The 26,382-nt window shown below is 37.8% G+C and overlaps 1 protein-coding gene across 1 annotated transcript in view; it reads right to left on the reverse strand.

Moving 5' to 3' along the window:
- Positions 1-1,349: 1,349 nt before the first annotated feature.
- LOC125233213 (probable chitinase 10) overlaps positions 1,350-26,382 on the reverse strand; it is a 169,806-nt gene continuing 144,773 nt past the window's right edge. Inside the window, exons 6-19 of the mRNA XM_048139124.1 lie at positions 25,984-26,107; positions 23,637-23,818; positions 20,386-20,513; positions 19,510-19,634; positions 19,026-19,139; positions 18,119-18,321; positions 11,585-11,802; positions 11,071-11,225; positions 10,340-10,511; positions 9,876-9,992; positions 7,535-7,670; positions 6,059-6,231; positions 4,554-4,755; positions 1,350-2,824 (exon numbers count right to left, since the gene is read on the reverse strand). Of these exons, the coding sequence (XP_047995081.1) occupies positions 2,610-2,824; positions 4,554-4,755; positions 6,059-6,231; positions 7,535-7,670; positions 9,876-9,992; positions 10,340-10,511; positions 11,071-11,225; positions 11,585-11,802; positions 18,119-18,321; positions 19,026-19,139; positions 19,510-19,634; positions 20,386-20,513; positions 23,637-23,818; positions 25,984-26,107 (2,264 nt within the window). The 3' untranslated portion in view covers positions 1,350-2,609. The remainder of the gene's footprint in view (positions 2,825-4,553; positions 4,756-6,058; positions 6,232-7,534; positions 7,671-9,875; positions 9,993-10,339; positions 10,512-11,070; positions 11,226-11,584; positions 11,803-18,118; positions 18,322-19,025; positions 19,140-19,509; positions 19,635-20,385; positions 20,514-23,636; positions 23,819-25,983; positions 26,108-26,382) is intronic.

Genomic DNA, 26,382 nt, shown 5'->3' on the forward strand with positions numbered 1-26,382 from the left:
GAAATTAATATAATATTATAAATGGGAAAGTAAGTGTGTGTGTCTGTTTGTTTTGTCCGTCTTTCACGGCAAAACGAGGCGACGAATTGACGTGATTATTTAAGTGGAGATAGTTAAAGGGATGGAGAGTGACATAGGCTACTTTTGGTCTCTTTCTAACGCGAGCGAAGACTACTTCTATAAAATACTTTCATTTTACCTCAAATCACCTTAATACCTCCAACTACTGTTATCCATACCAAAGCACACTGCTATGAATTTTCAATCGCTTATTCCAGGTATGATCTGAAATTCTGTAAATTGCACTGATCCCATTTTCTAGAACTATCGAATCGAAACTCTAGCTTTATTGTGTTATGATCCGATTTACCGTGAAAATTGGCAGTTTGTCCAGATTTAAGCTAACATAGTTTCGATTGGAAATCGGGTTTGGATTATTGGAAGCATGTTTCGAAAGAACAATGTAGACGATATTATTGCAGTATACACACGATATAATTATATAAGCTTAGTATTAATGAAAAGCTGGTTAAGGTTTTTGTATTTAAGAGTTATAACCAAAGTGTATAATTTTGGTATAACTCTCAAAGAGGATCGAGTATTATAGAGAGTTACTGTCAAAGTAAAATGTGTAATCACAGTGCATAGACTGCCATCTCTCGACACAGGCTTGAAACTTTTGAAGCTCAGTTTTGACAATTTGGGCCATATTGTTAGCTTGATATGTGTTTAAATGTCAAATATTAATATTAGCGCCATTTAGCCGAGCGTTCCCCAAAGTTGTAACGGCATGTAGGCTACTGTACCTTTTTTCTAGGGCTTTGAGGTTCATTTTTTTGTTAGACTTTATCCGTCTATACGGAGTTACATAATTATGTCTTTGGTTATTTAATACTTAACCATAAGTTTCAAAGATTGGTGCGTAAAATGAAGAAGATAGCAAGATCTGGCGTACTTAGTAGTTAACTGGTATCTATTTTACAATAAAATGTTAAAAATTAGTTAAATGGACTTGTTTTTGTCACAATAAAATGTGATGCAGATGTTTAAAAATTTCTCATGGGTACAATAATTAACACAATAGATCCATAATCGGAATATTAATACATGTATTGAATTTTATATCTATTTTTATTTTATTTACCTAATAAAAACAAAGTAAACCTTGAATTGGTAAGAAAACCCATTTTTAAGTTAGTTGTCTGGAAGAGATCGCTCTTTAGAGATAGGACCGCCTCTTGTTTTACCTTTTAAGTTGTTATTAATACTTACTATGTTGTTTCTTGTATTGAGGTGTGAAATAAAGAGTATTTTGTATTTTATTGTTAGAAGGGCAGTAAGTATAAAAGTTTTCTTTAAAAAAATGTTTAATAATTACTCCTACGTCTCTTTTTAACTACACACAATATTTACAAACTTAAATTATCACTTATAATACAGTAATATTATTGTCACGCCGTAACAATTTCGTTGGACAGTAACAACTGGCAGTATCAAGGGCAGTGCATGTAGCTGATTTGAGTATTCCATAAAATAAAATAAGTTTATGCTACTTATAATAAAATAATTATACAATCCCAAAGAAACACAATATTTTTTATATAATGATTACAGCCTAGCTAAGAAGAGTAGAAACGGATTTTTCTTATCATGGAAACACTTAACTGTTCTCACAGAAATGTGTTAGAATAGTTGCCACATGCAAAACAGTTTACATAGACAGTGGCGCCCCTATTATCTACTCTGTTTTGCCAGGGAAATATTTTTTTTTGAAATGATCAGTTTCATGACTTAACAGTATCATGTTTAACAAATTGAACGCAAATATAATATTTTCAACATTTATTTTAAAATGTCTTATGGCTTTTATAAGTATATTAAGATTTTTCGATAAAGTTTACTTTAGCTAGTAGAACATTTACAATCATATCAATTTTAAATATCAATTGAACTCTTTATAATAATTGTGTACCTTTGGGAGAGTAAGATAGGTTATCCTTATAAATATAATTTATTAATAGATAGAGTACTTTACGTACAATTTACCAATAATGTTAATTTACAATATATCACACGAATCTCCCATTCGATTTTGAATGACAAACGATAAGTAAATCTCTTTTAAATTGGTGGATAGTTCAAGATAATAACAATGTAGAAAAGTAAAAAAATACACACAATAGTTTGGCCAACCAAGCAAAGTATCAAAAAATATCTATAGGGTTTTTTGTATCTATCGATTTCATTAGTTTCGAAGTTTCCAAACAATTCAAAATATTCTCAAAACATCAAATAAACTTTCGATTTCTGTACAAAAATACAACTTGTTCCCGATTTTTATCTATCTCTGACATGGATGGCCGATCATTAGCACAATAGGATTAAAATCTTTATTTATTCTCTGTAGAGGGCACTACTGGATTTAAAAACAGAAGTAGCGGATACCAACTTCGCCGCACTTATTTTTTTTGGCACTTGCAATTTTTTTCCGCGACAGACTTTATAGAAGAACCCTCTGAAGTTTCTAATTCAACCCCATTAGAACCGAAGCATTTATAAATACTAACTGTTTGTAAAATTACCTACAATTTAGCCAACATAACAGTTTTCTATCGTTTAGCGGCCGGCGCTTGAGTGTGGTGTTGGCAGCCCTCAACATTCTCTGGCCAATCGCAGACGTTCTGATCAGGGTTGAACACGAGGTTAGACGGGCACGGCATGTGGTGCTTTCTCTCTCCCTCACACATGTAGTAGTGCGTGCAGTCAGCCTTGTCTTTGTGGTAGGAGATATGGCCGTCTTCTTCTTCGCAGATTACTTCGTTGGCTGAAATAGAAAAATAACTTGTTAAAATCGTTGAACGATCGGATAGTTTGAACGTTGGATCTGATTTTCTGATTTTACGGCCTACGTAGAATTAGGTGCGCGTGGAATTTTATGCGTTTGCACTTGCACGTAACGAAATCAAATGTCAAATTTAATCGACTTTCTGACCAGCCATTTTTGTCTAAAAGAAAATAAGGCAAGTACCTAATGGATAATAAATAAAACTACAATTCTGCCATAAATGCCGTTCTACAGCCAAAAATGATATCATACGACCCCATCCAGATATGCTATTTTGCTGAACCAGTTCAGAATTTCTAGTTCACCTCTATGAAAACCCAATTTTACCTATCACAGATATAAATCATTTGACAACACGCCAAATAAATAATTGCATGTCACTGCCGGCTGTTTAGCTTAGCCGGGTTTTAGTTTCGGAAAATATGGCACGTATTAAATTTAAATCCGACGTAAATTAAGCACAAAATGATTTCGGAAAATATGAGCACGTAAGTTTACTCAAATACAATATATTTTAGTTTAACGAAGCACTTTAAAAGGAGAGGTAGTGGAAGTCGAGTTAATTGGCAAGTAATATTTACCTGACATACGATATGTATTAATATTTGATGCAACAAACATTAATTTATGCGCTTGGTTATTCCAGAAGCGAAATTTGTTATTTGTTTTACAAGGGTGGCAAAGTAGTTGTTTAACCACACGCCAATATTGATACCAGAGCAAGCGAATGCGAGCCTAGCGAGTGGTTCAAAAAGTGGAATCTTGAGCGTTGCGAGGGTCGCAAGGCAAGTAGGTTAAACAAACTTTGCCGCCGAGTGAAACACAAAATTTTTCACCACACCAACACGAACAAAATACTGACTATAAAACATCAATTTAAATCAAATCCAGCAATCTATTAAATATTTATGATTCAAAATAATTATTTGTAGGTAAATTTTACGAGCCAGGTCAAGGCATCAAGTTAAAATTTGTATGAAATTACTTTGCAACCTTGTGAAAAAAATTGCAATTTTGCTATCCGTTTTCGAATAGAAAAATTGATCTTTTATTACCAGTTGGTGTGGTGAATAAATATTTATATTTACATAAAGCCCAATATTACTTGGAAATATGTTTTCCGGAGTCTATATTAAACGATATTTTCAAATAGGTGTATTTGAACTACCTATATGTACCTGGAATCCATCAGTGTTCACTGCAACCTGGATTTATCTTTTTTTGCAAGACCTAAGTCCACTATCAACTCAACAAGCATAATTGTTCCTGACTTTGGACAGATTTTCTGATTTAGATAAAGTACCTACACGACTGGGCACAAATAAAAATCAATGTGAAAGAGACATCGTGCATGCATCGCTAAAGGCAAGCATAGTTTATAGTAGTACTTATAATTATATTTGGACTCCAGATATCGGATACATGTAGGTAGCGGCACGTATGTTTAGCGCTGACCGTTATTGCACAGAAGTCAAAAACAGGCAGGCAAGTATGGTCGCACGATAAATGCACTGCACTATTTGTAAGTGCGATAGGGAGGGCCGACCTGCCTGATCTCTCAGGGGATTATAGAGGGCAAATGGTATGCGCATGGGCGCAGCTCCTCTGCTATCCCCTCCACATTTCACTCAGCGCTAAACTTACGTGCCGCTACTTCTAATCATCCTAGGTAGGTAAATAATAAAAAAAAAATGCGCAAGACACTCACGATCCTTAGTAGTGTACTGTCCATTAGGGTTAGAAGACTCATAAGGCCCGTCGTACTCCAGCTTGACCTTGTACCCTGACAGCTCCTGTTTCATGGCAGTGATGAGGGGGTACTTCCCGGTGCCGCAGGAGCCGCGGAAGTCATCCATGTCGATGGACCAGACCATAATGCCGCCGAAACCTTCCTCCTTGAGCCAGGCCATCTGGAATTTAAGTGGTGGTGTTAGTCAAAATAATCAAGAATTTTGAAGAAAAATGTATCTTGGAATCGCAAACTTAGCTCAAAACAATGTGCTGATTGTACCACATGAGAGCCATATTATCAACTAAATGGAGTTAAACACAATACAAGAGAGACTGGAAGAGTAATAATAGAAATGGGATAACTTCAATGATGGTTCAACATTAAAGCCAATCTAAGGGAACAGTCCCGTTTGTAATTTCACCCGAATTATCGCCACGCCAGCGATCTTTCGTCATCGAACCCCACCCATTGGTCATCCCGGAACACAAAGCGCGAACGGTACCATCTGTTCATTATCCCACACAAAGGTCGTGTTGTCCTCACGGAGAAACTTGCAGATCTAAGACAGAAATGTTTGGTTTTTTACCTTGGCATCTTATTCTTATCTTTTGGCATCGAAGCAAACACATCCCGGTACGCAAACGGCACCATCTACTCGTTGTCACCCACAAGGATCGTCCTGTCCTCACGCAGAAACTCTCACGTTTCAGACCGATTTCTTCGATTCCTTACCGGTCTTCAGCGATCTCTCGTCATCGTAGCCGACCCACAGGTCTTCCCGGTACGCAAAGGGAACCATCTGCTCGTTGTCACCCCCAAGGATCGTACTGTCCTCACGCAGAAACTCTCAGGTTTCAGACCGATCTCTTTGATTCCCTTACCTTAGTCTTCAACGATCTCTCGTCATCGAAGCCGACCCACTGGTCTTCCCGGTACGCGAAGGGAACCATCTGCTCGTTGTCACCCCCAAGGATCGTACTGTCCTCACGCAGAAACTCTCAGCTTTCAGACCGATCTCTTTGATTCCTTACCTTAGTCTTCAGCGATCTCTCGTCATCGAAGCCGACCCACTGGTCTTCCCGGTACGCGAAGGGAACCATCTGCTCGTTGTCACCCCCAAGGATTGTACTGTCCTCACGCAGAAACTCTCAGGTTTCAGACCGATCTTTTTCATTCCTTACCTTAGTCTTCAGCGATCTCTCGTCATCGAAGCCGACCCACTGGTCTTCCCGGTACGCGAAGGGAACCATCTGCTCGTTGTCACCCCCAAGGATTGTACTGTCCTCACGCAGAAACTCTCAGGTTTCAGACCGATCTGTTTGATTCCTTACCTTAGTCTTCAGCGATCTCTCGTCATCGAAGCCGACCCACTGGTCTTCCCGGTACGCGAAGGGAACCATCTGCTCGTTGTCACCCCCAAGGATCGTACTGTCCTCACACAGAAACTCTCAGGTTAAAGACCGATCTCTTTGATTCCTTACCTTAGTCTTCAGCGATCTCTCATCATCGAAGCCGACCCACTGGTCTTCCCGGTACGCGAAGGGAACCATCTGCTCGTTGTCCCACACAAGGGTCGTGTTGTCCTCACGGAGGAACTCGCAGATCTCATAGTACGACATGAATCCGGCCTCGTTGGTGTAGCGGCCAGCAGAACCTGTTTGGAAACAATTTTAATATTACAATTTAAATATAAATCTACTATACTATATCTAAAGAGGAGTTAATCAAATTCTGCACCGTTTTTCTTAGGTAGTAGTATTAGTAAAACGCTTTATTGTACCAGAGAATAATACAATACACAAGAAAAAAAAAACTTATCACTAAATTTTTATAAATAAATAAGGTCAATTGTCATTCTTTTCAAGATCGGTAAATAGTTTTAGTCAAAATGTAGCACTGCAGATATACTCAAAAATCATGTTGCACAAATATATTTGCTCTCGTTTTCTCAGTTGAAACGTTAAAGTTGTTCAGTACTTCCTAGGTATACCCACATATGACCTACATATCCATCCTTCAAAGTATGGTCAAACATCAAAGCATCCTGCATAATGAACAAAACGTTCAATGTAAACCACATAAATATAGTGTCATTAAATTGAATATAATAATAATCGTATCGTTTACATGCCCTTTAAATTATTATTTCGAAATATAAAAACCCAATTTGCGTACCAGACCACAAAATCGTTTGTCCAATCACCCATACAAAATCGGACTGCAACGTTCACAGAATACCCGAAAACGTAACCACTGGTCTCAAAATTTAAACAATATTCCTGTTACAAACCAATATAGGAAAATGATTTGCGGAGGAACGATGTGGAACCAACAGTTTAATTTGGACTGCTTTGTATAAGATATAAGGTGTTTATTTGCACTATTTGCAGGTTATGTTATTTTCAAGCTTGGAGCTCGTGGAAGTGCAGGGATTTCTGTTTAACATAAACATCATAAATGCGTAGTCTGGATTTAAAAAGATGAAATAAAAATGGAAAGCTAGAGAAGAGTAATATTTGTTACACATACAATTTAAATTCAAATGATTCAAAACAACTGACATTATGTACAAGATATTTCAATCCTTCCTTAAACAGAAACTAATAAGTAATGTCAACTACGGTGCTTTCAACCATCGCAACGCTCGCAGTCGAAAAGGCGTATAAGTGAGAAGCGTACATTTTTATAAAAAAGTTGTGAAGTTAAAACTACTGAATAATCTCTGCATAGAGTACAATATTAAATACCTTCTCTTTATTACAAAGTGTAAGACTGTAAGTATAAGTTATTTAAGCGTATTCTTGTCTGTATCAAAACTTACCAAAATTAACATAAAAAGTACATATTAGTAGTTAACTTAAGACAAATAAAATACAATTAAATTAAAAACTAATCTAAATTAAACTAAGTCAACTTAATAATTATAAAGATATATACATAATATACATATAACTTACCGCCACCAGAAGCAGGGGCGCCGATATCGAATTGGGTTTCGTTGATCAGAGTGAAGGACCGCCCGTAGGTCGGCATTCCGATCATCAGCTTCTCCTTGGGAGCACCCTGGCGCACCCACTCGCGGGCTGAGTAGTCCTGGAATTAAAAGGTAAGGTTACAAGTGGAGCATAGGTAATATGGATGCTGATACGCAATAATGTGTTAAGTATTCCACATGAATTTTGCAATAAAATGTCAACTGTATAACTGTCAGCCCCATATAGCCCCATTCTTCAAAAAAGGAGTGTACAAGTTTCTAATGGGTCGGCAACGCGCATGACACCCCTTGAATTGCAGGCGTCTACAGTGACCGCTTTCCATCAGGCGGACCGTATACCTGTTTGCCACCGACGTGGTATAAAAAAAATTGGAGTTGACATCTTATTGCAAAATGCATGTGGGATAACATATTGCGTATCAGCATCCATAATATAATTATTGCTATGAAGATACGTATCTAAACTTGCTTTCAGCTTTCCGGTGCATTCCAACTTTTTACTAAACTAACAAGTTACTTTTTACACATGGAAGGCGGCTCTATGATAAAAAGAGGGGAGGCCTTTGCCCAGCAGTGGGACACTAATACAGGCAAATAAAAGAAAAGAAGGCGGTATGATGATGATACATTAGATTTCAATAATTTAATGACTAGTACTGTGCCTATAGCAACACAGTATTTATCACGTCTTGTAATTTGCAGTGTACAGGGTTTGAAAGTTATTACATATAAATCATTCTCGTAATTTAAATTAATAAAAACGATGACATGTGATTTCTCAATGTTGGATTTTTAGGAAGATAGAATAGAAAACATTTATTTGACGCCACAACAAAGAACAGATAAAATTTTAAAAATTTCTGTGCCTATCTAAAATTTTAGTATCTAAACATTTCAATCGCAAATTGTTTCATAATTATAAGCACTTTGCATAAGTTGTCCAGCATAATAAATCGGTTGAAAGTGCTCGCATAACAGACACCAGTTGATTGAAAATCATCGAGGTATAAGATATTTCCAAATTGCTATGAAAAGGCGGCATAAAAGCCTATTCGAGTGAACAAGGGTCGGGGTCTTAATACTATGTTATTATTACCCTTTCTTTGATTTTTCGATCATACTTTTCGGAATGTCTAATGAAGCAGTCTCATGGAAAACGTGCCTCCGTTTACAATGTTAAACGTGATTCATTATTATCTGATTTGTAAGTTCATTTTGATGAATATTATAAGATGTTTTCTGAAAACTAATAATAGTTGAACAGTGAGTCAATTACAAGGTAGAAATGGACACCACTTTTTGGAGATATTTTTAAAAGTTTCATTAATTTTCATGATACCGCTAGCTAGCTAATTTTGATTCTACAAGGTAGGTTTAATCCAACTTAACTATAACAATACACACAAAATATAATTTTATGTAGGTACACTTGTACCAAAACAAAATTTGTATATTATAGGCCTCAATGAACATTCAGCGACCTTAACTAATTATTGTCGGTACCCCTGTGTACATTATTTACTTGAGAACAAAGCGTTATATAACATTGTTGACATTTCTGTAATAAGCCCGTTTGTATTTAGGGACAGAAATTCACACATTACCGCTTCAAAGATTTGAAGGTGACGGGTAGAATCCATTGAAGTATATTAAACCAAATGTCGAACCTAAAGTCGCCCCTCTAGATTTATTGGTACTTGCCACGCAATATTCTGGTCACAGATCACAGTTATGAGGGTAATATTCAGATTTAAGCTCTAGGTTTTAGGATTTATAGGTTTTGGGTACGATTGACAAAGCGATTATGTCCCTAAATCTATATTTTATGCGGAGAACATTGATAAGTGTTGTTTTAAACATACAGTGGGGTAAATTGACCGTATTATAATGATTGCATACGGAATCCAGAAATAAGTTGGTGAGATGCCTTCAAAAGAACACCTAGATCGAAGCGGGAGAATAGGCTAGGTTCCTATTCTTAAAATAAAATATTTTATGCAGTGCACGAAATAAAGAACCACATAATTAGAAGAAAAATATGGACAGTAGTTATGTTTAAACATAATTTATATTTAATAAGTCAAAAAAAAGACAAAGTAAATGAATTCATAGTAATTCCATATTAGCAAATCGTTTTGACAGTTCTTAAAAAGAATCTGATTTAACTAGTAGGAAACTAGCCTATAGAGAAGAACCAAAGAGCCATCTGCATTGAAGTTTGAGCAGAATGGCAAAAATTAAGGAATGGTAAGAAAATACAATGGTTTCGGTGGAAAGTGAATGTTTATCTATGGTGTACGTACCACTGTAAGTTTCTTCTGGTAGCTGGTGGCGCTCTCCAGTGGAAACAGAGGGCTGTTGTGGCCGACCTGCCTTTCCCATTGTCCATGGAAGTCGTAGGTCATGACGTTGATGAAGTCCTGGAATAAAAATTTAAATTATACTAATCAAGAAAAAGTTCTGGAAGCCAAGACCTGTCTTCTGAAGGCACACAGGTCTTGGCTTCTCCTTTAAAGTTCAAACTGGTTTTTGATCAGAAAAGGTTTTTAAATAAAATCAAGTTTCCTTCACAAAGTTTCACAAGTCGGCAACTGCTTCAAAAGAGTCTGGTACAGCATTGATATTGATATGCAGCATGTGGGGCTTTTATCCGAAACCAGACAGATTTCTTTCAGAAAAAAAATATGGTCATCATGTCCGATAGGACATCTCACCGCCGAAACAGATAATCAGGATGATAATCCTCCATCATATCACGATAACTCACCAAGTATTTAGAGATCTCCGGCACATCATATCCAGCGGCAATCGCTTCGAAAGAAGCAGGTACAGCAGCAGTGAGCAACAGGCGCGGCTGGCCAGAGGTCTTGGCTTCACCTTCGAAGGCCAGACGGAGTTCTTTCAATAGGGAAACGAAAGCAGCGCGGTCATCGGCTCCTCTGTGAAACAAAACAAGCCAATGTCTAATTCAATTTTGGAAGAAGGGAGGAGGTTGAAATTTTATCGAGGCCTCGGTTGATAGCTACGGAAGAGAGCGGCCGACCGGCTGGAATAAACCTGCCCGGGGGGCTCATTTAAAAGCGAGGCTTTATTTTCAGGAATGGTGTGCAAAAAGAAGCCTAAATCTGATTACATAAAGAAATGTGCAGTTCCAGGAATTTAAAGCCAAAGTAAAGTACTGTCAAAAATACCAACTTCAGAATGGATATTTGCCTCACACTATAAGTGTTTTCATTTAAAGACCACAAGAGATGCAAGCGTTTTAGGCTACGATGACTGCTTAAAGATGGCTGAACTATCTTGGTCACCACCATTTTTCTTGTTCAACCTAGCGTTTTCTGACCAAATGCCAGGCTCCGCTTTCCTGCTTTGTCTTCTACTCTTTTTCCATTGTGTATTAAAAATCAGGTAGTCTGGGACTTAGAAATACTACTCGCAAACTGTCCGTCAGGATTCTCAGTATCCAAATTTTTACTATTTTATGTCTACAGTGCTTACCTGGGATACTCCCAATCCACATCAAGTCCGTTGAACTGGTAGTCCCTGAGGAACTCAATAGCTTCGTACACGAACTGGTTCATTCTGAAGACGTTGGAGGTCAGCTCTTTGAAGGGAGTGGAGCCGAAGGCCCAGCCACCGATGGCGAGTAAAATCTGAAAAGAAATGCATTTATCATTAACAATAAGACATACCCAAGTGCCCGTGACATAGTTTGAAAGTGCACTGGTAAATGTGAATTAGGTAATGTTAATCGTTATTTTTAAAATGCGGTTGGTACAGTTGGTTTTAAAACACAGATTTTAGAAAACAAACAATCGCCATGAAATAAAAAACTATGGAAACGGATTAAATCGCGTATAATGAATTTAAAATACATCCCGACGTTTCGAACTCTTTACATCATTTAATCCGTTTCCATAGTTTTATTTCATGAGTAACTATCGCGGTAACCGAAGACAATATTATAAACAATCGCCATTTAAGAAAATATCTATTTCAGTTTATAACTCACCTTCAAGTTAGGATTCTTCTCCCTCAACGCAACAACCTTCTCATACATATCGGCATCTTTTTCATCGCCCTCAGCCAGCTTATGGTCCTTGAGTGTGGCGAAAGCGAAGATGACGTGAGTGCAGAGATTCGGGTCTATGTTTTCGGCGGTGAAGCGGCCGGCGCTCGGACGCTTTGACGACCAGGAGGTCAGATAGCAGAGCACTTGGGGTTCGCGCTCTGAAACAAAAAAAAAAGGTTATGACATTGATGATGATGTATGATAATAAATTATATGTTGGTTACATTCACCAGTCCCTTTAAATGTTATTTGTTTTTAAAATGATAACAAAACCTAGATTTCTGAAATGTTCCACTCTATTCGTCATCGCTACATAATTATGTAATATTAATATGTATAGAAGAAGGTCGCTTTCCATGTATGCTTAGATGTTTAAAACGGATTTTGATACGGTATATTAGACGAAGTGATTCGAGAGCTACCTAGTAAATATATTTTTTTTTTTAGTTTTGCACAGTTGCATTTATATTTTTTAAGACGTAATGTAAATTGTTAAATTCAATTTTAATAATGTTCCGGGATTGCAATGCCTTGTTTTACAAAATGCTCAAAACATGGATAAATGCGCAATAAACATTAAAATAACTGAAACAAATTTCAAAGAGATTATTAATAATGTTTTTTTTTATGGGATAGGAGGCAAACGAGCAGACAGGTCGCCTGATGGTAAGCGATCACCGTGCGTTGCCGGCCTTTAAGATGGGTGTACGCTCTTAATGAACAAACAATAATTGCAGCAATATAAACAGAAAACACTCGTTTAACGTCAGTATTTAGTGTTTATTCATTGAAAACAATCATAATGAAAACAATAAAATAAACGAACAAGAATTTATTGCGGAACTAGCCAAATTGTTAAAATGTTTTGGTATGGTGGAGTTCAAAAACATCCAATAAGCCAAAAATATATTAAAATACACGTCTCCAGTAGTCCATTGTGAATTTAAGTAGAAGTCTCTGATATGTATGAGCAAATTACGACTATACTAACCGCCTACAATCTTCTCTGCTTTGCCCAAAGGTTGACTGGTAGAGAATGCCTCATGGCATTAAGTTCGCCTTTTGTATATTAAGTTGTTCTTTTGTGCAATAAAGTTTAAATAAATAAATAAATAAATACTAATGCTACTTTTGCAGGATTCTTACAATAATGCTACCGCTGAAGCACAGTATAATAAAGAGTACCTACTATCATACAGAATGGACACTCCCGCTTCCCGCTGAAAGTGCCGCCCACCCTCTCTCGGTTACCTCACAGTTACCGCCTGTCAAAAACGCGAACAGTCGATCTGTCATATTTCACTCATAAAAGCATAGTACGCGTTCACCTACACGAGCTTAAATTGTGTGCTAGGAACGCGCCTCTTTCATATATTTCATCGCCAGTGTCCGAGGTGGGCTTAAGTCAAAGTGGTTCAATACTCGGCAAAAATGGAATGCCTAGGTATATAGGTAGGTATATAGGTAGGTTTAATTTAGTTAATTTATTATGTTAATATTAGTTATAATCTATGGAATGTATTTCCGGCAATAAATAATTTCATTTCATTTCATTTCATTTCATAGCAAATAGTAATAGTTCAAATGGAACTTAATCTTTGAAGGGAAGTAATATTAGAACCAAGATATACCTAACATTTTAATCTTCCATTTCCATCAGAAGTCTTTTGATTTCGCTGAATATAATTTTGTCATTTATCAACATTATGAAAGCTTCGGCGAAATCTAATTGTGATTCTTTCCTTATTTAAACTCAAACGGCATTTTTATTAAGCGTCAATCATCCAATGGTCAAAGATCAAATTTAATATCAAAGAGCATTCCAAGCATTTCTATTTCGAAATTAAAAACGAGCGATCCTTAGAATGCAATGTCTAAAATATTGTATTTCTTTGGAATCATTCTTCTTCTTCTTCTCGTGTCGATGGTCTCAGACTGTGCGGGCCCAAAAGGTAGCGACATTTATCGCCCTGTCTGTCGCATCACGGAGGTCCTGTTGCAAGAGAGCAGGCGAATGGGCACGCTGGACAGGACTGCATGTGCTCCATCGTTTGTGGAGCCGTCCCACATGAGCATTGGGTATCTGAGCCGTGTAGGGCGCCCCACTTCAGCAAGTTCTCTTTACTGCGGCCGGTCTGGGAGCGCAGTCTGTTCAAGGCTTTCCAGATCGGCCACGGCTGCTTAATGCTTATGCCCAGCGGGGAGCAGTTCGGCGGGACGGACGTAGTAGTCGGGAGGGGCGCGGGTACTTTCCCATTGGTCAAGTCGCTTCTTAGGTGGTGGAGTTCGGATGGCTTCCGTACACCTCATAAAGCTCCTACGACTCTTCAAGCGCGGCGGTGGAATCATTTAATTATGAGTAGATAACCAACCAAGTGGACGGCCTAGATGTCGTTGGGGTGATGCCGTTGAAGCGGATCTGCACGTTATCCAAGCATACAACTGGAGGGACGTCGCTAAGGATCGGGATGATTGGGGTACACTCGTGTCGGAGGCCAAGACTCATTTTGGGTCGTTGCGCCAATAAGTAGTATGAGTAGATACTTCCAACAACTGTCTACAGTCATTTATACAGTTTTATCAGACATAATATTGCCCGTGTGGTGACGGGTTATGAAATTCACCACCCCCTTTCTTCCCGTGGGTCGTAGAAGGCGACTGTGGGATATGGGGTAAATTGTGGCGTAGGCGAGAGGCTGGCAACTTGTCAATGCAATGATAGTTTCGTTTTCTTTCAGCCCCTTATTTGCCAAGAGTGCACTGTAACTTTAGCAGTTTCATGTGCTCTGCCTACCCCTTTATGAGATATAGACGTGATAGTATGTATGTATGTATCAGATATACTCGTTAAACTTGTGACTGTAGAATACAATAATACACACCTGTATGATTTATTCCTAAGCACACAGACAATAAAATTGATATGTATGATAGATAAAAATAAAACCAATAGTGCCAAGATATGGCCTCATGACTGCTGGAGTCCAGCTGACAGCTGGACAGAGCACATTGATGGTGACTTCCAGAGTTGATTTTCCAATGAGACGGTGTACAACCTAAGTAATATTAAGAAAAATTCTGTAAGTATTACCATATCTCGGACACTGGCGATCAAATATATGAAAGAGGTTCCTAGGACACATTCTAAGCTCGTGTAGGTGAACGTGTACCATGCTTGTATGAGTGAGATATGACAGGACTGTTCGCGTTTTTGACAGGCGGTAACTGTGAGGTAACCGAGAGGGAGTGGGCGGCGCTTTTAGCGGGGAGCGGGAGTGGCCATACTGTACGATAATACTCTTTATTATACTGTGGTATTACTTCAACGAAGTCATACCATCTCAGAGGGTATGTAATGTGCATAATATTTTTACTGATATTTCCAACTTCAACACATCCCATGCCATACAAAGCCCAACTTTTTCATAACTCACGTCAAGACTTTGTCACGCCGTAAAAACTCCCAAAGAATACTTTAACTCCCCCAGTATTCCTCAACATTCAAAATATGTTATTTATAACGTACTTGGAGAAACTTGGGGGTACTTGAAAAGATTGTCGCGTCATAACTGAGGGGTCTTAAATCACAGCGCTCTCTTAAGCGGAAAGAAGACGGCTAAGTCTTCATACAAACGTTATTCCCATTTTCCTCCTTAGATGTTACATAATAAATATATTTTTTTAATTATGTGTTTAATCATCCTCTAAAAAATTTGAAAATGAATGTAGTGGAAAACTGATTTTATCCTTTAGCGGCCCGCCATACAAAAAAATTGTCAAACAAATTTGAATTAATGGTACTAGAAAACAGGGCTGAATTTCTTTTGTTTGAAAATCGAACGAATCAAAACAAAAGCAACTCAATTCCATTTAACGTAGATGCAAATTTTATCGTAGGTATTTTGTCCCTAGTATTAAGACAGTGAACCCCAGGAGGACAAAATATTTCATATGCTCTGTTACAATATATTCCCAACTTTTCTGATAATTATAACTGCCACTGTATTGTCCAATGACTGACTTGTAGAAAGTGCTTTAAGGCATTCATTCCGTCAATTGTATGTTTATGTCGAATAGTTTCATTTAAACACTAAGTAATCTTAAAGCAAACCTTCTTCAACCTCGCGTTTTCACAGGCCAAATTTTCTTCACTTTAAATAAGAGAACATATTATTATTCAATAAAAAATAAAGGAGTATACAGTGGTTGATATCACTTGATATAAAATAAATTGGATAAAAATTCTTTCAATTACCTTTATATCCAAAGAGAGGAAAATGAGGTCTGATTTTGTACTAAAATGCGGTTCTTTCCCACCTTCGTCTTAAATGTCCGCATTTTTGGTAAGCCAAAAGAATTTAGTTTGTGTGAAATATTAAACAAGTTGCCGTGATTTATGATTGCGTCGGAATGTTTTGGCAGTTACTGTGCATTCGTCTGCGGTTTGTAAATCGTGTTTTAAGGTAACGAACGGTCTTGGCATGGGTACGGAATGGCCAAACTATTTCTCTACTTGGGCAAAGTACAGGGCGGTTGCGGAGAAAAACAACATAAAAATACTAATTAATATAAAAAGTTTTGTAAAGTACCTTTGCACTAGGGAGCTTAATCCATATCGTCAATACTTTAAAAAAAATCTCGTATCTCACGCTGTTCCTCAAAGTTAAAACTCAGTAAGTCTATATGCATTCCATACATACTTACTACAATTTTCTTTTCATTGACAGACGAAGATACAAGTTTTTTTAAAAGTAGTGACGATATTCTTTATTAATTTATTTTGTTTTAACTATTAAATAGTTACAAAATACTGCAATTCATAAAAAAAAAGTGTTATCCCGGCTTTCGCCACGGCTCGTTCCAAGCCTGGGGTCCGCTTGATTGATATCATATGACATGTATTGTATACTGAAGAAAATATAACTCAAGGTCTCAGGTGCCTGAGGCTGGAATCAAAATAGCATTACTAATGTTCTGATCACTATATCACACGCTGATGGTAATATTGGCCAAAAAACTGTATGCATTATTACTACTAAATCGACTCTGATATTTGTCACTGGGACTTAGTCACATTTTCTTTGGTGCAAGACATCCTACTTCAGTGCGTCGTATTCGAAACTGTTGAAACTGATGTGGACGTAAACTTGACAAACATAATGGAAACACATTTCGTCTCTCGAGCGTACCTAACCTATATCAACATTTACGAGCCCGTCACAACCAATGGCATGGCAACATTTCCCCGTTAAAAGCAGTCGATGCTTCAAACTTTCAACGCGCGACCCATTCGCGTCTTGGCAGGAGAAACAAAGGGGCCAGGAGTGACCCTTGAGGCACTCCGTGAGAGATTTGTTGCTTTCCGTGCCAAACGCATTGTTATAATGGTTTGTCTGTTGAGATAGGTTTGAAGTATTGTTTTAAGAATTTGTGATTGTGTTGAACTTTGAACGATGCATTGGTGGTCGGGACTGTTGTAAATAAACTTGTTAAACGGCCCTTACGAGTTTGGAGTGATTATATCAGGCGACTCGAAGATATTAAAAGAGCGTATCTGAAGTTGCTCAGTATAAGATTTTTTGCATATTTTGCAATTATTTAAATAAGTGGCACCTAATTTAGGTTCAACATTCTTTTAACTATTTTACGTAGTCAAAGTACTTCTTTCATATCATGTCATTATAAATTGAGCCGCAGCTCGAACACATTAATATGAAAGTATAATTTACCATACCAACTTAAGAAAAGCTGGTGAAATATGAAAGAAACATCACGTCATACTCACTGAACATTAATTTATTAAGCAGCAACGCTACTGACGACTGCAAATATAACATTGTTACTTCGAACGTGTCATTTACCATAACATAACGAGAGCCTCATCAAAAAATATTAAAAACTCTTTAGAAAGTCAAACAGGTAAATATAAAAAAATCGAAAGTGAACACGAGGAAATTACTAATATTAACCGTTTAAATGCAAACAGGGCCAATTGGCGAGTTAAAGAGAGAAAGTGATCGTAATAAATTAAGACAAGTTATGGTAGTTAATTTAGATTTAAAAAAACTGTATGAGCAATTGATTGACGCCATGTCGACAATGCTTGTTGCGTAAGATATTTTGGCTCCGAGACAAAACGGAGAAGTCAATCAAGTCAAGTGCTTAAATTCCTGACGAACCTATTTAACAACAGTAGGTATTCATTACTATTCATAAATACACCTAAATGCATATGTGCCACGCTTGCTTGTAAAATCAGGTATTGCTTAATGACTTCGTTTCATAGAATAAAATCATGATAAAAAGTGTTGAAAAATCCTTACGTAGACGCCAAGTTATTACCATACCGAATTATGTCTAAAAACGTCAATATATCGATTTATGCGTGAAGTGAACAGACCGATAGACATGTATATATTATTATTAATGTCATGTATAAAAATAGCGTTAGTTTATTTATTTTTGGATACTTACTGTTCTTGTCGAGCTCAGCAATAGCATTCTTATTCTTGACGATGATGGTCTTGGTGGGTTTCTTGACTCTTCTCAGGACGTCAGTAAGGCTGATCTTGATTGGCTGAGGCTTCTCAGTGACTTCTAGAACGACGGAGGCAGCTACTGATGCCCAATCTACGTCTTTAGCGTCTTTGCCACGAGAGATGCCTCGAAGCTCCTCTCTGGAATAATTCGTAAATTTAAGTCCATTCAATGTCTTTTCCAACAATTTAAGTACAAAGTTAGTTGGATAATGCCTACATTTTTCAAATTATAAATCAGCTTGCTCATGGCCACAGACTTAGCCGAGGCGAAGACGTGGCCTTCAATGAAAAGAGACAAAAAATTGTTTGCCAAAATTGTACTTATTATCTTTATGCCCACCTTAAAATGTTAAACCTTCTTGTAATGGAATCAAGTAGGTACCTAACGAGAAAGTTATCTTATTCTTCATTAAAACAAAATAATGTAGCAATCATGGCAAGAATAAACTCAATCACCCTAAACTAACAATGTAATTTCAAAGTGAAAGTGCCATTGCCTACAATTGCCTACGGCAAAAATTTATAAGAAGTCAGTATTCGGAATGTATGAGCCATTTTGCAAACTTGCCCAAATGAGTTTGGACCGTATACGAGCCAATTGGTCCCGCCCATAAAGGTAAATAATTTTTCACTATCATTTCATATCCACAGAGAGTCAAACTTACTGGCAAAAATGAAGAGAATAGTCTCATTTTCTTCATTATTTTAGATTTTGCCGACTACAGCAATGAACAAGATATTTCATGGTTGGTCAAGGCCCTTGCCGGCCGGTAATGCTTGTGGCGAATAGTTTTAAAAACTCAGTTTTTGTTTCGATCTTGATAAAAGTGTTTATTTCTTACCGCATGGCTCCAATGAGGGGGTATTTCACGTCGCCTCCGCACACGCCACCGCTGAAATCGTCCATGTCCACGGTCCAGACCATAGCGCCTCCAAATCCGTTGTCCTTCACCCATCTGTGTATCAAAATACAAAATATGTACAGGTACAGCCATGGTATGGTTCGACCGAACCGATGCAGCGTTGTGTGAACGATGTGGTGTACATTGCTTTATTTATTCCTTTTTGTACTTTTCGTTCTAAAATGAATTTAGCTACATTGGATTTTCTCAATATATTCTGCTGCTCTTGCTATAACTTCCGTCAAGTTCAGTAGATCTTTATACTGGGGCTGACTCAAATACGTCACGTGCCCATTAAAATAATATGCTAAAAGATTATAGTTATTCGCCAACAAACTGTCCACAGTTCGGCGAAAATATTTGTCTACCTTAAGTTTTCTTTTGTTATAATAAATTAAAAAAAAGTACAAAATGTTGTACGCACCTCATCTTGTGCCTGATGGATTTCTCATCATCGAAACCAACCCATTGATCACCATGGATGCAGTAAGGCACCTTCATCTCATCGTCCCAAACATAGGTGGCGCCGTTCCGGAGCATTTCACAGACCTAATGAAAAAAATGTCAAGATGATTACTGGCTAAATAAAATTATTAAAAGTTCCTATTTAAAAAACAGCTTTAGATTTAAACCCTTAAACGCGTTGACTCTTATACGTTACAGACATTTTGGAATTTAGTTAACAAATTGAAGTTATTATTATTTAGTAGCAAATTTTGGACAACAGAGCGTTCCACGGGGGTTATACCTATCGATGATCATTTTTGATAGCCATGATATAATTTATAAAATAAAATGTGCAATGCTAACTTGGTCCAACTATATTATAATGTTGTAACTAGTACAGTTATTTAAATTGTGTTTCAAGAATGCCGTCTCACTATTCAACAAACCTTTTATGTTCAGATATACAATCTAAGGGAGATATCAAGGTGCGATAGGAAATTAGGGAAAACATAAACCTCCATTATATTAATTCCAGAATAAATTACTTCAATCACTCTCTTTCATTCATAGAAATCGCCTAGTAAATAATAAATATAATCGCACCGCTGAGTTGATAAAGTCATAACGCTTCAGACTATTCATATCAAACGATTCTGAAAGACAAAACCAAATAAATGCCTTATCTTTTCTTTGGAAATTACCTGTTGATATAATATTATTGCTTAAATCGAAAGGGCTCGTGATTCTGAGTAGGAAAATCATAAAATTTACCTACCTTAAAAATTTTTTTTTGGTGATTTTTCTCGCTAAAATGCCCAAACTTGATACATATCTCGTTTTTCATTAGACTTACCTCGTAGTAGGCGAGAAAGCCGCTCTCCTTTGTGTACTCGCCCGCCTTGCCGCCGCCGCTCGCAGGGGAATTCACTTTGAAGTTGTTCGGATTGGACAAAGTGAACGTCCGGCCGTATGTTGGCATACCTGGAGGAATTGATATTAGTAATATCTTGGATTAATAGAGTAAAGTGAAGGCTTGCTTGCTTAGAGGGAAAAGGATTGGTCATCCGGATTGGAGTGTATTAATAATAGTAGAATTTATCTAGTACTTTGTTTCGTTACAAAACAGGCGGGGTTAAAGGACGGACAAACAAACAGACACACACCCTGTCCTATTTATAATATAAGTATAGATAAACAAAATGTATAATCAAGTTAATTCGGATAGTCTACCCCTTTTCAGTGGCAAGTACCGTATAAAATGACAAATTTAATATTTGTAGTAGAAAGAAAAGTAAGAAACAAAATCATAAAATAATGTGTAATGTTACTCAAACTACATTTTTCAGACTAAAGGTTTATCATGCTAAATACTGCACCAACTAGTGATAACTAAACTAGCTTGAAACCAGGTGTGAATTGATTTTATAAATGCTGACAAAAGGCTCCTTCACACCGTAAACCTTTGCACGTGCCTTAATTAATATTATTGCGACACCTTATATGTAAACTTGTTCAAAATGTTAAAGCAATCTTAAAATGTCATGACTTTATAAAGACATTGGCTGTTAATTTACCCCTCTGGCCCCGTAGCCGAATGGCATTTCTGCGACGCGAAACGCCACCGAAACGCTGCAGAAATGTAGTCTGGGTCTGTCGTGCCAATACGCAAGAGCGATAAAGATAGATAGCTACGAAAGAAATATTATCGTCAGCGTTTGTGCATTCAGCTACGCGCACTGGTTCGTGAAAACTTATAAATTGTAATTAAATTCAGAATTTGACACGAACTCGTTGTAATTCGTCAAAATTACAACGACTTTATTAATTTACAGCCCATTTCTGTTATTCACAGACTAAGCCTATTGATAATTTTATCGATAACATAATATTAAAATCTGTTTCAAATAAGGCAAAATCACTTCTTCAGAGACAGGTGATTTAAATGTGAAGGCTGAAAAAATGAGTAAATCGGATTACCAAAAATCTTATCACGATTCGTGGTCATCAAACATGCGACATGTCACGGCACTAATGGTAGCATCAATTCAATTACTATTCAGACTAGGCCATCCATACTAATACTAATACTATACTAATATTTTATAAATGGGAAAGTGTATGTGTCTGTTTGTTTGTCCGTCTTTCACGGCAAAACGGAGCGACGAATTGACGTGATTTTTTAAGTGGAGATAGTTGAAGGGATGGAGAGTGACATAGGCTACCTACTTTTGTCTCTTTCTAACGCGAGCGAAGCCGCGGGCAAAAGCTAGTTTTTCTTATAATCTTAAAATCGCTTCTTTAATAAATAACTTTTTGTTTGCAGCCCAAGCAAGGGTTGAAAAGTTCTTCAAACATTCACGCCTACTCAATCAACCTTATTGAAATCGCCTAGTTTTATTATTTATGGCCCACGAATGTCATTTTTAATGAACGCCCACCCACTGGCTTCCCGCTCTTAGCAACATAGCCCCTGCGCACCTGCGAAGAGAAAAATGCCTCCGACGTGAACTGATGAAAGTACACTGTAATCTCAGTTTACCGATTCACGAAGATCTCGAGGACTTTTTTTTTTTTTTAATACTACGTCGGTGGCAAACAAGTATACGGCCCGCCTGATGTAAAGCGGTCACCGTAACCTATGGACGCCTGCAACTCAAACAGTGTCACATGCGCGTTGCCACCCCATTAGAAACTTGTACATTCCCTTTTGCTGTGTTAAGTACACAGCAAAAAGGAGTGCACAAGCTCCAAGGAGGGTTCGGGTTGCCGACGACTCAAAGGACAATAAACGGAACAAGTTAGTTCCGTAAGTCCTCCCGTCATCAGCACACCGCACCCCCGTTGAGCTCTGGCAGCCTTACTCACCGACAGGAACACAACACTATGAGTAGGGTCTAGTGCTATTTGGCTGTGGTCTTCTGTAAGGCGGAGGTACTACCCCAGTTGGGCTCTGCTCTAGATTCGAGCGAGACGATATCCGCTGTGCTGTGCCCTACCACACAAAGCGGAATATCATTCGCTATGCCCTACCTCCTGTTTACTTCGGAAGGAAACGGCTTAAATCCCGGAAACCTCCTGCACTACTACCGAAAACTTCCCTGGCTACCTTTAACATGGAGGAAACATGGACCACAGAATGGGATACCCTCAGAGACCTCCATTTTACAATTGTAATCCAGTGACGTTGAGTGTATATATGCCATACGATAAATAAATAAATAAAATGTACAGCCAGGGATGACCTTATGTCGTAAACTAACCCGGACCCTTGTTTTATTTATTTATCCCTACGTCAGGGGTCACAATTTATGATACATGACAAATTGGAAATTTGCAGTACTGTTCAAATTTTCATTAGGGATTGCGACTGGGGAATGGAGTGTAGACTTTGCTTTTCTTATTTGATTTGATTCAGTGGGAATTCATTTTTCATACGTTGTAAGGTACTTTTTAACAACTGTGAAATACGTATGAGCTATTTTATTGTGAACAGCAATTCGTATGGTCTGAGCTACAGAAAAATATTCTAGGCTAAAATAACAGTAGCAAATCACAAAGCTTAATGTTGTTTCAGTGGAGATGTCATGTTCTCATTGATAACAATTTTTTTTTTTACTAAAACTAAGGACCATATAATACGGGACAGACAAAGCCCATACAAAAAAGCGTACCCCTGAAATGTATGGGCCTTTTAGGCTTAAAACTAGATGGCGCTGTTTTATTTTCCCAAATTTTTTTTTTTCATGTTTTTATTTTTTATAAATACAAATGACATACTTCTCTATTTTAATTATCATATCACGTCAATGCACATTTAAAAAAAAATGTATTCATCATCAGTGTAGTTATGATAGTATTTAATAGGTAAAAAAATTAGGTACGATTCTTAGTATGGAGTCTGTAAATCCTATAATTATCAATAATCCTTACTAAAACTACATAATAAAAGTCTCAGAAAACAGAAAAGGCTGAATGATCCTAAGATAGCTGTTCCATTCATACTAGATACACCAATGCTTTATGCATTCTCCTCAGTGGAACTAATAATTTTGATGTCCACTTAAAAGTATCAATGACATATTAAATTTGTAACTGAAAGCTTACCAATGATAAGTTTCTCCTTAGGTGCTCCCAGCTTGACCCACAGGTGAGCAGCATGGTCCACAGACAGCTGTTTCCTCCACTCCGAGTCTGATGATGGAGCGTACAGAGGCGCGTTGTGGCCAGTCTCCCGCTCCCATTTGCCGTGGAAATCGTAGGCCATGAGGTTGATGAAGTCGAGGTAACTGAGGAAATAAGTGGAAATTAGGATCTAAACAGATTTAGGCCTCATTTAGAAGAATTCGTTTGAAAAATTCTAGACAGTCCTCCTATCTTTCATGATGACGCGTAAATTTGCCAACATCAGATGGCATAATAATAAAAACCAAGTTACGCACCCTCTTGAACAAAAATCTACTTATTCTTATTACCACACTACAGATAACAAATAATACAGTCGATTGAAAGGAATGCAAAGAAAAACTCATGCAAGTTCTTGAGTCTTTGCAGGGTGTCAAAAAATAAGGTACTTATCTTTTATAATAAATGCATGGCCACCACACCAAAGCAAAGGTTTACCTGCCTGGCTCCCACATAACTTAGATATGCACAAAGACTGCCTTGTAGAATTGTTTTACGATGTATCAAATGTAATAAATACAAAATGATAAGTGTGAGAGAGCAGCTACAATTCAAAGTTTCAACCGTCAATAATTGAAAACGTTTACAAAATTTATCACGAAAAGGCAACCTCCATTAAAATTCAAGGTACGTGTCAAGAGCTCCACATTTAAGTGTCTCACCCCAAAGTTTTGCAACCCCATTAAACAAATGCCAATCAGAATAATAGCCTTGTCGAAACGATAACGTGTTCAGTGTTCACGTTGCATCGAGATCGCTTTTGATAAAAGTTCGACGCGTCCTGAAAAGCACCACCATATCTAACATGACAGTCGACAGATGTGTCAAGTATTTGAATGAAGGCAAACACCAACTTTCATAACATCGAGTAAAAACAACCACACATCGTATGTCGCACGATGTAAGGATGATTTTCGCACAAGAAGCGGTTGCGCGTGAGAATTCACATGTTAGCTTTTCCGCACATTGTTTTAGAGTATGGGAAATGCGTAAACAATGTATATGGAATATGAATGAGAGAAATTTCGCAATACGTGCATGTGACAATGTATTTTTTAGTGTAGTTAGGTTTATTTAGGTCGCCACGCATTAACCCTGGATTAACTGGATATTTAAAGACAATCAGTCCGCAATTTTGAAGTAATTGTTGAAACATGGTGTGCATTAATATTGTATTGTTTTATCAAGGCTGCAGCCTTTAAAAGTGAATGCATGAGATTTGTCTATTTAGATTTAGACGAACGGCATTGGTGTTATAAATTGATGTACAAGTGTTTTAGTTTTATAGTTCCTAATTTCAAAAAAAAGAGTGCAGTCTTTTTATCATATCAAATCAAATCTGACAGTTCTGGTGTTAAAGACTAACCTATCTGCAACAGGAACATCGTATTCCTGGTAGCAGCAGTGAGGCATAAAGTTTCTTCACTACTTGGGCTTCTACTTCCAGCATCTCAGATCTGGTGGTAGAAACTATCTACGTATAGGTACTTTAAAAACATCTTATCCTCCTTTGAGTCAATGCTGATTGAAACAGGTGCATAGAAATTTTCTTCACCGCTTGGGTTATGCCTTTTAAGCCCTTTGTCCAATTCTGAAGAATGTTGTATACCTAGACTACAGCTACAACATCGTATCCCCATACCATAAGGTAGGACCATCAGGAACAGCAATATTAAACAGCATAGGGATTTCCTTCACTCTTTGGCTTGTAGTTCCGTCCTTGTACAGTTGACATAGGCCTACCTAGTTACAGCAGGGACATCGTATCCTCCCTTGATGTTATCAGGACCAACTGGGACCGCAGCAATGAGGAGCAGACGGGTTTTCTTCACCTCCTTCGGCTTTAGCCTCTCAGCTCTGATGTTGGACACATAGGTACCTAGCTACAGGACATCATATTCTCACTTCATGTTGTCAGGACCGACTGGGAAAGTAGCCCACCACCTTGGGCTTTGGCCTTTGGCCTCTCAGTTCTGGTGTCAGACACTTACCTAGCTACAACAGGGACATCGTATCCTCCCTTGGTGTTGTCAGGGCCAACTGGGACCGCAGCAGTGAGGAGCAGACGGGGTATGTTCACCACCCTGGGCTTTGGCCTTTGGCCTCTCAGTTCTGGTGTCAGACACTTACCTAGCTACAGCAGGGACATCGTATCCTCCCTTGGTGTTGTCAGGGCCAACTGGGACCGCAGCAGTGAGGAGCAGACGGGGTATGTTCACCACCCTGGGCTTTGGCCTTTGGCCTCTCAGTTCTGGTGTCAGACACTTACCTAGCTACAGCAGGGACATCGTATCCTCCCTTGATGTTGTCAGGGCCGACTGGTACAGCAGCAGTGAGCAGCAGACGGGGTTTCTTCACCTCCTGGGCCTCGGCCTCGAAAGCTTCACGCAGTTCTGAAAAAAAAAAGACATGGATTAGACTTGGGAGTTTTTTGCATAGGTTATTTGATTTTATTACATGAGTATCTCATACTTAAAACTGTCTAGATCATAATCAGCAACATTTTTAAAAGGTCTCTGAACATCAGCTATCCCATCCCATGCTATACAAAAAGTAACGTTAACATAAATTTAAAAAAAAGCGTTAACGTGAAATATAAAATTTCTATGTAGAATAAAATTAGTCGCTTGTCACTGCCAAAACTGTTTTTTAAGCCGATCGAATCTCC

Source organism: Leguminivora glycinivorella, chromosome 14 (genome assembly GCF_023078275.1).
Source record: "Leguminivora glycinivorella isolate SPB_JAAS2020 chromosome 14, LegGlyc_1.1, whole genome shotgun sequence".
NCBI classification, from domain to species: Eukaryota; Metazoa; Arthropoda; class Insecta; order Lepidoptera; family Tortricidae; genus Leguminivora; species Leguminivora glycinivorella.